The sequence below is a fragment of the Colias eurytheme genome, chromosome 3 (assembly GCF_061535395.1).
Source record: "Colias eurytheme isolate Ceu_HAF_F1 chromosome 3, ilColEury1 Martin Lab GWU primary, whole genome shotgun sequence".
Taxonomy (NCBI): domain Eukaryota; kingdom Metazoa; phylum Arthropoda; class Insecta; order Lepidoptera; family Pieridae; genus Colias; species Colias eurytheme.
The window spans coordinates 7,833,437-7,848,287 of NC_142982.1; the positions used below are offsets into that span (position 1 = coordinate 7,833,437).

Consider the following 14,851-nt stretch of genomic DNA (forward strand, 5'->3'; position numbering starts at 1 on the left):
TATAATATATTTATTATATTCATAAAGCGAAACGGTTAACAGATTTATTTTTTAAACATACTAATTGAGCGATTAAGTACCTTTATCATATAATAACTGATAAGATATGATATTACGAATAAGGATGATCTGAAAAACATTTGATTGAATTTATTTTTGTTGTATACACATATTATTGTTTTCTTAAGAGTGAAAAAATAGAGCACGATAGAATTAATTAATCTAATTATGGATACTGCGTCTGAAAGTGCAGTGATCCTTCGAAACAATTCAAGAAGTATTAGAAGGTATGTTTTTCAACAAAATACTTATATTAATATAAATCAGTATTTACAATGTACTACTGAGTATTGGAAATTTATGACTTTTTTAACAGCTATCTACTAGATTTGAGGAGGAATATTAAGTAGTTTCTTTATTAATAATCAAAGTGTTTCTAACAATGTTTTTCCAACGTGATGAGTGGTGATGATATTATCTTGTCATTGACATTGGTTTTAAATGGCGGGAAAATTTGAATTGTTATTTTTTAAAGTAAAATAAAATAAATTAAGAAATACTTATTAGATTTTGGTTTGCAGAAAGTTTAATTTCTCTCGAAATTAGTAGGCATCGAAGTCAAATATTTTTCTGGTTCTATCTAATACAAAAGGAAATTAACCATTGAGATAATATTACTATACGTATGGAGGAGACACCACGAACAAAATCTGTGCGCCATTTTTTTGCTCTAAGTTTTAAAAATTATTATCTAGTTAGGTTCTTACCGATGAAAGTTATTCCTTTGCACATTTCCGTATTATTTGTATTATTTGTGCAATATCGTAACACACACGAAGACATATTTGATGCGTTTCACTTTAAAACCATTAAAAAAAACCGCTCTACATACGTCATGTGGCGTATGTTGAGCGGAACATAAGTGATGTAGGCGGTGTCGTCTCCATATATGTATATCTCGATGAAATTAACAGGTTTTTTTAAATTTTTTTTTAGTCTATTCTCTTCAATTTCAGGGCATTTATTTATGTATTGTCTACTGCAATACCACAGTGCAATACATAAAAAAAATAGAAGACGTATAGTATGTAGTAGTTTCTTTGAGCGGGGATTATTAATTTTGTTAATTTTTTAACAGATGGCGTCCCGGTTCCCTTATGAATTTAATGACTAAAAACAACAAAAGTGACTCAGTTTTGCAATCTTTAAATACTGATAAGGAAAAGGTAAACATTCGTCCTTTCTATTTTGCCTATGATTTCAACCAAATACATCACTACAGTTCTGATGATTCAGCCAATACCTGCATCTCATAACATAATAACAGTTCTGCTATTTTGTGCTTGCTTTTGTTTTTATACCATAAATCCTGAAAATTTTATTTATTGTTATATTAATTTTAGTTCGGAAAGAAATTTATGAGATCTAAATCTCTAAATAGCCAATGGAGCACTGTTGTGACAATCGTTCTGATCGAAGCCAAAAATATTTCCACATTAATCGATGATGGAACACCTCGTAGCCTTTATTGTAAATTAAGGTAAATATTTGTGTAAAATAATTATTTAAAAATCATATCAATAATTACCTTTTACAGTTTACTTAATCGGAGATTGTTAAGCAGCTTTGTTTTATCTTCGATTTGAATCCAATCCAATTGTATATTTATTTTTTTAAACAAAGATTGCTCTTTGAACATTTCTCTGCTTTTATTCGAGATGATAGAGTAGTCAAAAGAAAATATCTAATTGTTTTTTACGACGATGTTGAATCGAAATAGCAGCTTTTACAGTACCCACCCAGTATACTGGATAATATTTTTTTAATAATATTTAATGACTCTATCTAATTTAATAGATTTTAAATTCTTCGTGTTTGAATCATTATCGGTAATTATTTAATTAATTTTAAGAAATAACTTATTTACTATTTCTCGTAAAAAAAAGCCTACGGGCTAGAGACCTGTGACTATGAGGATAAAAATAGTTTTTTAAGTTGTGGCTCATCGCTCAATCTCTCCTGTTATAAAATGAGTTAAGATGCTGTTCCCGGAAGCTTGACCTAAATTGTAACAAAGCGTCATTGTCTCGAAAGACGTTGTTAGGTTAGGTTAGAATAAAACTTCAATTTACTAACTGCCTACGTTACTACATATTTTTAAACAAAAATGTAAGAGAACAGTTGAATAACATAAGTCTAGCCGGTCTTTGTTTTATTTTTATTTTATATTAGAATTATATTTAAATGTTTACGTGTATATTTAAATACACAGATTGGGCTTGGAGACATATAAATCGAAAAGCTCTCCAAACATAGAGCATCCGGAATGGAGGGAAACGTTAAAAATGCATCTGTACCACGATCATTTATTACATATATCATTACTGGATCGCGGCAAACAGAAGAATTCTTTTGGCAGGTAGGTATGGGATATATGTTATCATCGATGTAATGGTTTCAGTGACTTTGGTAGTATCTATCTGAATATTTTCTGTTAGTAGGTAGGTAATTAAAGTTTATCTCGTTATATACATTGTGCGTTATTGTATTTGTAATATGTACCTACTTATGCATAAATAATATTATGATAGCACAAAACGTAAGGTTGGGAAGAGGAAATATTTGACTATTTTTTCTTCTTTGTTACCATTTCATAAAAAGCTATTGGATCGATATTAAAAATTATTTTGCAATTTTTTTATTCGTTGTCAACCCGGAAGAAATTGGAACTTTTGGGTTATCATGTAATGAGGTAGTTTGCATAAAATGAAACCTTAATTATTATTTATGTACAAGGGAATAGGTGTTAATTGAATACTTTAGACTGTAGTATATAGTTTCATATTTCTATAATTCATATATTCAAATAATAGAGAATACATTACCTCTGTTGTAAATGAACAAACTTAACCTTATCATGAACTGTGCTACTTATTATAAAATGAATAAATGATCATACCTAATAATGATGATGATCTTATCGTAAAAGTATTGCGGAAATAAAAAGACCATAATTTTATACTTATTTAATTATTTATGAATAGAAAGTCATTCACCACAATTTGTTTATATTATTATATTTTATCGTTTGTTAACTGTTAACATTTATTCAGGTTAGTTAACAATAAATGCATTGTATATTTTGAAAGTACAGATATCTTTATTGCAGTCAAGATAAGTTTATCGTATTTTGCCCAATGATACTAAATTGTAGGTACTGTTGTTTCAAGTTTGTGTTATTTTTAGTTGTGTATTAGATTTATCAAATTTGGAAAAGGAAAGAACTCTTGAGCTTTGGATGGACTTAGACGATGGACCGGGGAAAGTTCATTTGTCCATAACAATGTGTACTGTGCGCTCTGTGGGGGGACCTAGTGAATGTATGTGTAACTTCAACAGTTATAAAGATAAATATGTGAGTATTATGAGGTATTATTTTATGATATAGACTTAGTGCGTGAGTAGCTAACTTTTTTTAATAGCTACAAATAACAGCAATACTGCTGAATATAATGCTATAGGAAATCTAGTAGATGTAGCTCTATGTTTTTTTTTAATTTCTTCCCTTGATAATCCAATGTTCGTATGAAGATAGGTACTTTATATGTAACGTAATATTTATTTCTTAATAAATAAAATAATAATAACTGAAAAAAAAACTGAAAGAAATGGATGTTACCTACATAAAAAAAACATTACTTACTATAGAAAACTTTACTTTGGGTTAGTTTTGGTTGTTAATAAATTAATAAAAAATTATTACTGCCTACTTCGTATATCCTTTGAGATATTGTGTATTTATACTTTCAGAAATTTTCCAATATAGATACAGATTTGAATGAAATAGGAGTGCTACATGTGAAAGTCATCGGGGCTCGAGGGTTGGGATCCAAACCTAGTGCCTATTGCACACTACAGCTAGATAATCAAAAGGTGCAGACACACAAAGCTGGCACCAATGTGGAAATTGTATGGAACAGGTGTTATATATTGTAAGTAATTTTTTCTTTCTGTTGTTTTCGTATGTAACTATGATTGAGAATAAATAGAAATAAGTAAAAAGCAAATTGAAATTAAATTACAGAAAAATCTTTATTTATTCGGAACTGTGTGATAAAATTGTATTAGATACGCGCTTAATATAAAAATATATATTACCTACTTCAAAGGAACACATTTAAAAATTGATTTTTTTTTGTATATTACTTTACAACAAATAACATTATCATAATTATTATCAGACCAGCTGCTCTTCTTACAGCATACTAGCTTTCCGCCCGCGGCTTCGCCCGCTTTGTCTAAAACCTAATAAATTATATACTAAAACCTTCCTCTTGAATCACTCTAGGTATATCTATAACAAAAAACCGCATCAAAATCCATTGCGTAGTTTTAAAGATTTAAGCGACTTTGTTTTATACTATGTAGTGATGATGATGATAAGGTACCAACCAAATGTTTACCTTGACCGTTATTTTATATATTAGATTACTATATTATGTTGCCGAGAGCAAAAACACTATAATCTTCTTATATATAAAAATGAATCGCAAAATGTGTTGGTAAGCGCATAACTCGAGAACGGCTGAACCGATTTCGATAATTCTTTTTTTATTATATTCCTTGAAGTACGAGGATGGTTCTTATGTAGAGAAAACGTAAACATGTACCACGGGCGAAGCCGGGGCGGACCGCTAGTATAGTTATAAATAGAAATATAAAAAATCTCTTAGGGAAATTGATACCAAGGTGAATTTCTCAAAATATGTTTATCATCTGAACCATGACCGTAATATTCATTAGAATCAATATAAGTAGGATTATTATTTTTTCGTGTTGATTACATCCATGCATTTTTCATATCATAATTAATTGGTTTTTATTCATTACGAAATGATTAAGTGTATCTTACTATCTACTAATCATTTTATCATAAACTAGATAATAGATATATGGTCATCATAACTCTAAAATGATTTAAAACTTATCAGTATTTGCATTAATGTCATTAAAATATTTTTTTAATAATGTAATTATGGTTTGAAAATGAAATTGTTAGGTTCTAGTATTATTTTATAGTTGTCTTCAGCTTAAGATAAAACGCGGTCACAGTTTATTCATAAAGTCATTTGGAAACTATCTTCTAGTCACCGTCTATAGTATGTAACTGTAGGCATTAATTAAAAAAATATTCTCTTTACACGTTCTTACATATACCTAATTATTTTTTTGATTTGTATTTATATAGGCATTTCCAGGTAGATATTTTGACATTTTTTTGATATACTTATATGTATAAGAACACTATTATTAAGCTCTTTATAAGAACTTGCAGTAAAGTGCACGACGTAACATCTATTCTCTATATATAACTATCTAATTCAAGACCTCAAAGTGTACGAGAGTTCAATACATCTCTTTCTACATTATTTTACAAGCTTTTTAAAACTCTATTGTAGCAAAATGTAGTTGTACAATATTTTTTAAGCTCTCTAATACAACTTGCAGCAAAGTGCACGACGTAACATCAACTCTAGACCTCAAAGTGTACGAGAGTTCAATAGCCAATGCGCTTCTCAACGAGCCCTTAGGCAAGGTCTCGATCCCTTTGTTGCGAGTTTCAAACGAGAAACGATGGTACGCGCTAAAGGATCGGAATAAACGGAATAGTGCTAGAGGCCACTTCCCTAGGGTGTTGTTGCAAATGGATTTGGTGTTTCATCCTGTACGTATTAGAATCTATGTGTGTTGTGTTTGTGGAACGTTAAATAACTGATTAGTTCATTCATCGTTGAGGAGTGGTTCGCGCGGGGTCTAATCTCTTTTCATGATTCTAAATTCTAATATTTCGTAGTTTTTTTTATATATTTAAGTATTAAGTATTTAACTTAACACAATCTCAAACTTAAAACTTTTATTAATATAAACATTTCTAATGCTTATAATACTTATGTACTTATTTATTTACCTACCTATTTTTTTAAGTTTAAATTGCATTCTTTTTATTAAGTATACATATAAAGCTCGCTTAAAGCTTAGGTTGAAGCAATTTTCTTGTATACCTTGCATGTACAATATTTTACTACAGAACTACATAAGGGTACATATGGTATATATATAAGGTACCTACTTAACCATTTGTAGGTCGAAGTTTCCTAATAATGAAGTATAAAAACTTAGTTAATAGACCGGGAGATACTGACACAAAATTTCGAGTCATTTGTAACAGGATGGCGGTTCTACAGGGGTCTTAGTACGCAATGACAAAAAGAAAAACGATGGTGTGAACGCTGGTACCGGCGGCTTAGTCGCGTGGGCGTTAGTCGAACTCGTCGGAAAAATAGCGAAGTCAAACGATTTGTAACACAAAAATTTTAGAATTTACCGATAGCCCATAAAAAAGAAGTAGGCGGTAGTGTCATGCCATACTTTTCCGGTGTGACTTACAGCCCGCCATACCGACGCGAATGTGTTGATTTAAAAAAAACAATTCAACCATTTGTACCAGGCTAACGTTTGCACAGGTAACCATCGTCGTGCAGCCATTTACGAAAATCGCCATGCCATACTTTTCGGACGATTCCAAATGGTCGCCATACCGCCGAAAATCTGCAAATTTTTTTTTCCACCGAACCATTTGTAACACCCTTAATTTTTTTTTCAACAACTCCTGAATGATTATAAATAGAAGTGTGATAATGCCATACCTGTGGGAGGTGGCGAATGTGTATAAGATTTTTTTTTATTGTATGATTTTATTCGTATTTTGAACGATTTGTAACAGTATGGCATTAATCTTTCCTATAAGTTTGAGGTTCAACAAATATAAATACAAAATTTCAAAGATCTAGGTGGTAGAAATCTTCACTTGTATAAATTAATATTAAATTTATTTATGAAGTATGGCAGCACTTTTTCCCCCTCCTAGAAGTATGGCAAATATAATAATGGTCATATTTTATCAAATACTCTCCAAAAATCCAAATGCAATACTGGTACAAAAAGATTAGCGAAAAAAAAACATTTTTGCAGATTTTCGGCGGTATGGCGACCATTTGGAATCGTCCGAAAAGTATGGTATGGTGATTTTCGTAAATTCGGCTACACGACGATGGTTACCTGTGCAAAAGTTAGCCTGGTATAAATGGTTGAATTGTTTTTTTTTAAATCAACACATTTGCGTCGGTATGGCAGGCTGTAAGTCACACCGGAAAAGTATGGCATGACACTACCGCCTACTTCTTTTTTATGGGCTATCGGTAAATTCTAAAATTTTTGTGTAACAAATCGTTTGACTTTCGCTATTTTTACGACGAGTTCGACTAACGCCCACGCGACTAAGCCGCCGGTACCAGTGTTCACACCATCGTTTTTCTTTTTGTCATTGCGTACTAAGACCCCTCTAGAACCGCCATCCTGTTACAAATGACTCGAAATTTTGTGTCAGTATCTCCCGGTCTATAACGAATAGCACTTTTGATTTATTTTTACATTAAAGGTGAAAGCTACGATAAAACTGTTCCAACCCAAAGAAGAAAAACACATAAAGAAGGGCATAAAATTTGATATAGCGCTCCTTTATAGCAACGTTGTGTTCGTGTCCAATGTGTTCAACGCGCTGAGCGATGTCAATGAGTTTTATAAGTAAGTTATTTCATTTGAATTGTTAATTGTTATATTTTTATTATTATTTATCGTATCTCTCCATAATACACGGATACCAAGGAAGATACCCGGTCCTTTGGAACGCTAACATGGTGACAGAGATCCACGCAGAGGCCAGAGGTCCTGTAGAGAACTTAAATTTGTTGTTTATAAATATTCTAATTATTGTAATGCATACAAATGTTGTATGTAATTGTACCAAAAAATCGATATACAATACACTTTATTGAATACAAACATAAGAACAGAAGAGAAAATAAAGGAAAGCTTAAAAGCGATTTCTACCAGTTTACTAGTAGGTATCTAGTAGTAGGTACCTAAAGGAATTTTCCGCAAAGCTGGTTTTCTATATTTTTTATTGACTATGTTCATAAAATAAGGCTATACGTTAAAAAATATTACAACAAAGCATTTGCTAAATGAGTGGTTAAATATTTGAATGGGTTAACGTATTAATTATTCTAAAAAAATGTGTTAATTTTTAGGCGGGTTTTTGAATGGGACGACCAAGAATTTTCCTTCTTCGTACTTTTGGGCTGGATTATATTCTGCTATTATATACAAATTTGGCTTATACCGCTTTTACTATTGCTGCCTTTTGCGTGGCATTGGCTCTGGAATCGACATCAAGGTATTATATTTTATACTAGCTGTGTCCCGCGGTTTCTCCCGCATTGCTCCGCTCCTGTTGGTCTTAGCGTGATGATATATAGTCTATAGCTCCTTAGATATTCCTCGATAAATGGGCTATCTAACACCGAAAGAATTTTTCAAATCGGACCAGCAGTTGCTAAAATTAGCGCGTTCAAACAAACAAACAAACTCTTCAGTTTTATAATATTATAGTAAGTATAGATAAGGTAAAATTACGATAGTTAAACAGTAAAATAAAAATAATATATTCGTTTTTTCAGGAAATTTGGCTGCGGCCCGTGAAATCATATCAGAGGATGATGTCGATGCTAATAATAATAATGTTAAGGTATACCTACGTCTTTATCAATCTGTTATAAAATAATAGTTTATGTACTATTTATTTTTAAATAAATTAATATATATTAACGATGGTTATTGTTGGATACCTATTGTTATTATTTTAGTGTTTAGCCTGTGGTTTAGCTCTAAGTACCTAAAATTAATCTCGACAAATCCAAAAGGATTTGTAAACAAAGGTCTTTAGTAATCAAAATTTACCACAAACAAATAAAAAAGTTAAAATATATAAAAAAAAATCTATATGCACAGGACGAAAGCGACAAAGGTCTGATTAGTCGCTTGAAAATCAACGAGCTTCAACATGTGACTATCACGGTCACTAGCGGCATTGAGATGATCGCTTCGTATGCTGAAAGGGCTTACAAGTCAGTTTGTAGTCTTTATTTTTGCCTAACCTATGAATTAATGTTTTAAAGTTTCGCTGTAGGTAGGTACATCAAAATTGAGTCAAATCGGATAATGCATTTATGTAGAGACTACCACACATTGTAGACTGTTATATCCTGAAAATTAGTATCTATTTCTTCTTTAATACATATACGTAAAATTTTAAATATGTGTCTCCTACTAACATTACAAGTAGCTCGACCTAACTGGTGATAATTTTCTGAAATAGGTTAAGTGCTATGCATGGCTAAGTGGCTTTTGTGCGAAAGTTTGATCGAGTATTTGAAAAGCTACAATATACTAACACATGGATGTTTCAATATACTTTTCTTTCATTTTCAGTTTAATAAGTTTCAAAGTGCCATTCATAAGTTACGTAACAATGATTCTTCTAATTATCGCCTCTATCGGACTCTACATAATTCCATTCAACTATATCATGATGTCATTTGGTAAGATGTATTTTGATATATTATATTCTTTTAACAATCGCTTTTATTTTTACAATATACCCAGAAAACTGTAGAGTAGATATAATAAACAGATATTCCTAAAGGACATTTTATTCTTGTCTCAAAGCTTAGGTATATACCGTATATAGTTTACTTATATAATCGTTTGTTTTATTTAAATTAAAAAATTATATTGATTAGTGATGTAACATTCTTTTGTGTAATGTGTACTTTTAACTTGTGTTGTAAAGGACATGTCGTGGATTCGACGCCTGATAGGGCCTTTTATAAAGTGGAAGTCTAATATCACTGCTCTTGTATTGTATGTATGTAGAACATAATGTTTAAAATTATTTTTTTGGTTACAGGGATATTTAAATTCACAAGGAAATATTTAAACCCAAATCGAGTGTTAAATAATGATTTATTGGACTTCTTCTCAAGAATACCAGACGATGCGATATTGGTATACAATACAATTATACTTATAAATTATAATCAATTTTAAATAATCACATATAATATAATATAATTGATATAATAAATTTGTTTTACAGAAAGATTGGAAGGAATTACACGTACCAAAACCTAACGAAGAAGTGAATACTAAGTATCTGGCAAGATCCGTCAGCACCTCAATTTGAGGCAAAGCACAGGCGTACTATGATATTCATACATTTTATATAAATACAGTTATATTACCTACAATCACATTTTATTACATCTACGGTAACCATACACGTTGCGTCCCTAAATAAAATTGAGCAATTGTTCATCACTAAATAGTTAAATTCGTTATTTTAATATCACAGTGATAGGTACTTAAAGGTACTTGTACAAAACTTGAACTTCACTTGTAGGTAATACTAGCGCTGCTTGTTACGAATAACGGAACAACAGTAGGAAATAACAGTATTAAATAGCAGTTATTCGACAGTTATTCTACGTTACCTTTTTAATGACAAAAATGTGTTTGAGAATATACTGTTCCGAAACAGCTGCTAATAAAGAATTGAAATAATAATACATCATGAAACGTTATTATTTTATGAACCTGCTAAAATATTTTAACAGAAAATGCAGTGACAGTCAACAAGATATTTCTAGCTAGTTGAACAGATGAAAATTGCTTGCTAGAGTCATTTAATACATTCGTTATTTTTAAGGAAATAAAACGTTTACACTTTGATGATAACGTTAGAGAAGTCACTTTACATGTATAAAGATCTCTGACATTACATGACATTTTGTAATAGCGTATAACAGATAAAAAAGTAACAGGTGAAATAACAGTGATATAACAGTGAACATATTATCACATGTAGCAGCGTGTATGGTTGACAGTTCACAGTTCGCACTCGAAGTGGCATCCGTTCGATTCCTCTATGGCACTACGGAATGTAGGAAGGGAATGAACTTCGTATAAATGCAGGCACAGTGATGCACGCGGTTTGTACTATCGTCGCTTTGCGGAGTCTGACCGGGTGAGGTTAGGCTCGGGGACTTTCAGCTCGCGCCATTGTTTCTGAAAAAAAAAACAAAATGTCATAACAAATATTTGTTTTATTTATATATGTAGTCATTACACACCTAATAGTTAATACTGTGTAGAATAAAATTTAACGTAGATATACCTACTAATAGGATTGCCGCTCTGTTTTTTTGGCTTTTTACAGCAAAAGCGCATATTATGTTTTTATTAATTTGATTTCTTAATTTAAGTACTTATTAGCGATTGCAAAAATCAATGAGGACTTATGGTATATTATAAGCGATTTATTAACATAATAGTTTTGATAAACTATAGTCTATAGCTAATATCGTATATTTCTATTATCGTATGAGTGTGTAATCTAAAAATTGACGCTACGAGTCTACGACTGTTATTAGTGTATCGCTTGTGAACGTGATTTTTCGCGTAATTTCCAGATACACTAACCTATACAAATATTAAGTGAGTAAGGGCTATAATCGGTGGGTTAAGCCATGCATTACCAATAGAATATTTAAAATTCTTTACCAATTTTGAAATGTAATGAAAAGTTCATATTGAACAAATTCGTGATCATTTGCGTGATTTAAGTTACGTTACACTACTCGATTGGACCATATAATATGCTGTTTATCTTCATATAAATGAAAAAATAATAACTTTTCGAATGATACGTTAATTCTTACAAGCAATTATTAATTTTAAATTGATTTTTAATTACATCTGCCATTGCCTATTAAGAATGATCTGGACTCTTAGGCTAATTTAATGTGACGAAACATTCTATATTGATATAAGAGTTAATGAATAAATAATGTATTTCTTACCAGCATCTGATTATCCGGAACTCGCGATATAAAATCTAATATATCGTTGTTAGGAACTCTCCCAGGATTGAGAAATTTACGACCGAACTTATATAAACCTGAAACAATTTATTTCTTATAGGAATACTATAAAATAATAGAGAATAGAACAGAACAAGTCAAGGATGTATCTTATATATAAAATTCTCGTGTCACAGTGTTAGTCTGCATACTCCTCCGAAACGGGTGGACCGATTCTCATGAAATTTTCTGTGCATATCGGGTAAGTCTGAGAATCGGCCAACATCTATTTTTCATTTGTACCACGGGCGAAGCCGGGGCGGGCCGCTAGTAATATGTATAATAATGTTTCTGCATTCTATAAAACTCGCGAAGTTCAACATTAATTTATGACAGACGGTAGGTATCTTTTTAACATTTTGACCAAGCTTAAAAATATTTAAAGTTATGAAATGCTAATGAAAAATATTATAATTTGTAGAAGGTCACAACACGTTTCACAATATTAAAATATGCGTTATTTCGATCAGTCTAATGGAATTGTGAATAACCGTTGCATATTAAAAGCATTTAAATAAATTATATTCATGAGCGTACATTATGTTTGTAAAGTTGTTAATAATTACTTACCAAATGCCATAAACATATAATTGGCTGGTATGAGGTAGAAAGCTATTGATAATCCCACGAGGGCGAGCATAAATAAATAACTTAAGTACGGCACGCTGAAGTTCACCAAACTAGAAAATAAATTCATTTTAATAACCATACAATGTATGTCTATTATTAAAAATAATAACGACGACGTCGTGTCTCTAATATAAAAACGAAAAAAAAAAAACAAACAATAAATTATTGCTCTACATTACGACATTACCTTTTGCTTTCAAGAAAATATTTATAAATTATATCTACGTCAGTCACTCGTAGAACAACTATTTTATAAAATAAATTCCGACAAAGGTATTTCATAGCAATGGAGACAATTAGTGCAGGAAAAGTATAAATGATTATGGGGGCAATGAACTTGTAAGTTGAACTTGAAAGTCTGTTGTAGGTGGAAAAATATATAAAAGCATTTTAGGAACTTACTTATGCAGCCTCTCAAGGAGAGATACGATATAATCGATTCCGGTCTTAATGGTTATTGTGAGATCCTGTAACTCGGAAATCCGCGTTTTTATCGTCTTGTCATCCTGGAATGGAAAGCTTTGATTGTTTATAATGTTATTACAATCGAAATGTTATAATGCTATGTAGGCTATAGTACCACAATCTAGTAGGCACTTGCTACATAGGGTCAATTTAATATTTGCGAGAGCAAAGAATAACTTCTTACTTATCTAGACAAGACAATAGTCAAACATATTTAAGTAGCTAGCCAAATACAGATATATACCGAGAAGAATAAGGATGTTTATTAACATTAATATCGCCGTATAAAAAATACACGTAACATCCGATAAATTGGAATATATAAATTGGAGAAATAGAAGTTATAAGAAAATTGTTTAACATAATTTATATAAACGTAAACAACTATTATACCTATTAATATACACACGTATTTAATAACTTATCCCACGACATAAAATATCGTCATTGCAGTTATTATGACGTCTGTAGGTGCTAACAAGAAACATAACCGTGAGTCGCTATTTCTGTTCCACGTAATTGTATGAGTCATTTATATTTTTTTATTTTTCTTATAAATAAAATGAAAAACTTGAAACTTTATGGGCAGGTTTTAGCAGTTAATTATAGGAAATTACATATTAATTGGGTAATTGTAGTGACCGCAGCCTTGGTGCAACAGTTAATATGCTATTTAAAATGCTCATATTATAACCGTTACAGTAGAGAGGTTTTATGTTCGGTCTCTATTAGAAATTATAAAAAATTCCGTATTACAGATTTAGGCTGTTTGCCTACCTACTCCTCTACAATATGCATGAGATTGTTAAGGTAATGACTCCATAAAGTTTGATTTTGAGTTACTTACTATTTCAAAACTTTTCGTCGTATGTACAATAATTATGAATTATTATTATTTTACAATAATTATTATTTTCAACTAACCTATTATAACAAAACTTGCTTATGAGCATATTGAATCACAATACAAATTTTTACTAGTTTTTTTTCAGAAATTCTAGCATTCTTAAAAATATCTTTATATTGAAATGATAAATACAACCACAAAAAAAATATTATGTTGGTTGCAATTTATTTAATCGAAAATGATTTATTTACTCTTGTTAATATCGTAACAACACGCAAAAGTTACTTAAATGATTCAATTTATTCAAACAAATGTTTTATGTAAATTAACGACAATGTTTTTTGTTACTTGAATTATTATCATCATGCGATAGAAACTAGAAGGAATTAAAAAAAAAACTTACGTAATATGTAATAGTCCGGGATACATCGCCCATTTTTGCAAGTGATTACTATCAAGCTAATTTTTCGTGAGTAGCTTTATTTTGATGAGATGCCCAATAATTTCATGTACAAAACTCTCGATTGTGGTAGCTACCAGAGGAAACAAGGATAAAATATTTTGATTTGATGGTTCTCAAATATTAATTACTAACTGAATGTTTTTTTTGTTCAATCTCAAGATAATTATCTAAATTATTCGAAAAAATATTTGTCCTACAAAATCTATGGTTTGATCAAAGAGTCCCCCTTTCCAATGTGTATCGATAACGAAGTCATCATAAATGATTACTAACCAGCTGATTTTTTTATTTTCACTTATTTAATACTTATATAATTCAACAGACATATTGTCCTACAAATTGCGTAATAAATATTTGAGAACCGTCAAATCAAAAATTTTTATCCTTGTTACCTCTGTAAGCTACCACAATCGAGAGTTTCGTACATGAAATTATTGGGCATCTCATCAAAATAAAGCTACTCACGAAAAATTAGCTTGATAGTAATCACTTGCAAAAATGGGCGATGTATCCCGGACTATAAGTTCCTGCCATCAATAAACGAGGTGTACAAGAAATATTATAAAA

General features: G+C 30.7%; 2 protein-coding genes across 5 annotated transcripts in view; one reads left to right on the forward strand and one right to left on the reverse strand.

The window, feature by feature from the left end:
* Positions 1–172: 172 nt before the first annotated feature.
* LOC149909752 (multiple C2 and transmembrane domain-containing protein-like) lies at positions 173–10,150 on the forward strand. Of its 2 annotated transcripts, XM_090119853.1 has the most exons (14): positions 173–287; positions 1,139–1,226; positions 1,404–1,540; positions 2,273–2,419; positions 3,247–3,415; positions 3,811–3,992; positions 5,509–5,725; positions 7,499–7,644; positions 8,151–8,296; positions 8,580–8,647; positions 8,911–9,026; positions 9,391–9,500; positions 9,869–9,966; positions 10,058–10,150. In XM_090119853.1, exons 1-14 carry the CDS (start codon positions 229–231, stop codon positions 10,142–10,144), a joined length of 1,770 nt encoding a protein of 589 aa, XP_089975979.1. In that variant the 5' UTR covers positions 173–228; the 3' UTR covers positions 10,145–10,150. The 2 variants fall into 2 exon arrangements, 1 of the variants encoding a protein (XP_089975979.1); XR_016458601.1 differs by lacking the exon at positions 8,911–9,026.
* LOC149909753 (multiple C2 and transmembrane domain-containing protein-like) overlaps positions 9,908–14,851 on the reverse strand; it is a 44,207-nt gene continuing 39,263 nt past the window's right edge. For all 3 annotated transcript variants that reach the window (XM_090119851.1, XM_090119850.1, XM_090119852.1), the window contains exons 11-14: positions 12,912–13,015; positions 12,450–12,559; positions 11,820–11,917; positions 9,908–11,025 (exon numbers count right to left, since the gene is read on the reverse strand). In XM_090119851.1, the coding sequence (XP_089975977.1) occupies positions 10,957–11,025; positions 11,820–11,917; positions 12,450–12,559; positions 12,912–13,015 (381 nt within the window). In that variant the 3' untranslated portion in view covers positions 9,908–10,956. The remainder of the gene's footprint in view (positions 11,026–11,819; positions 11,918–12,449; positions 12,560–12,911; positions 13,016–14,851) is intronic.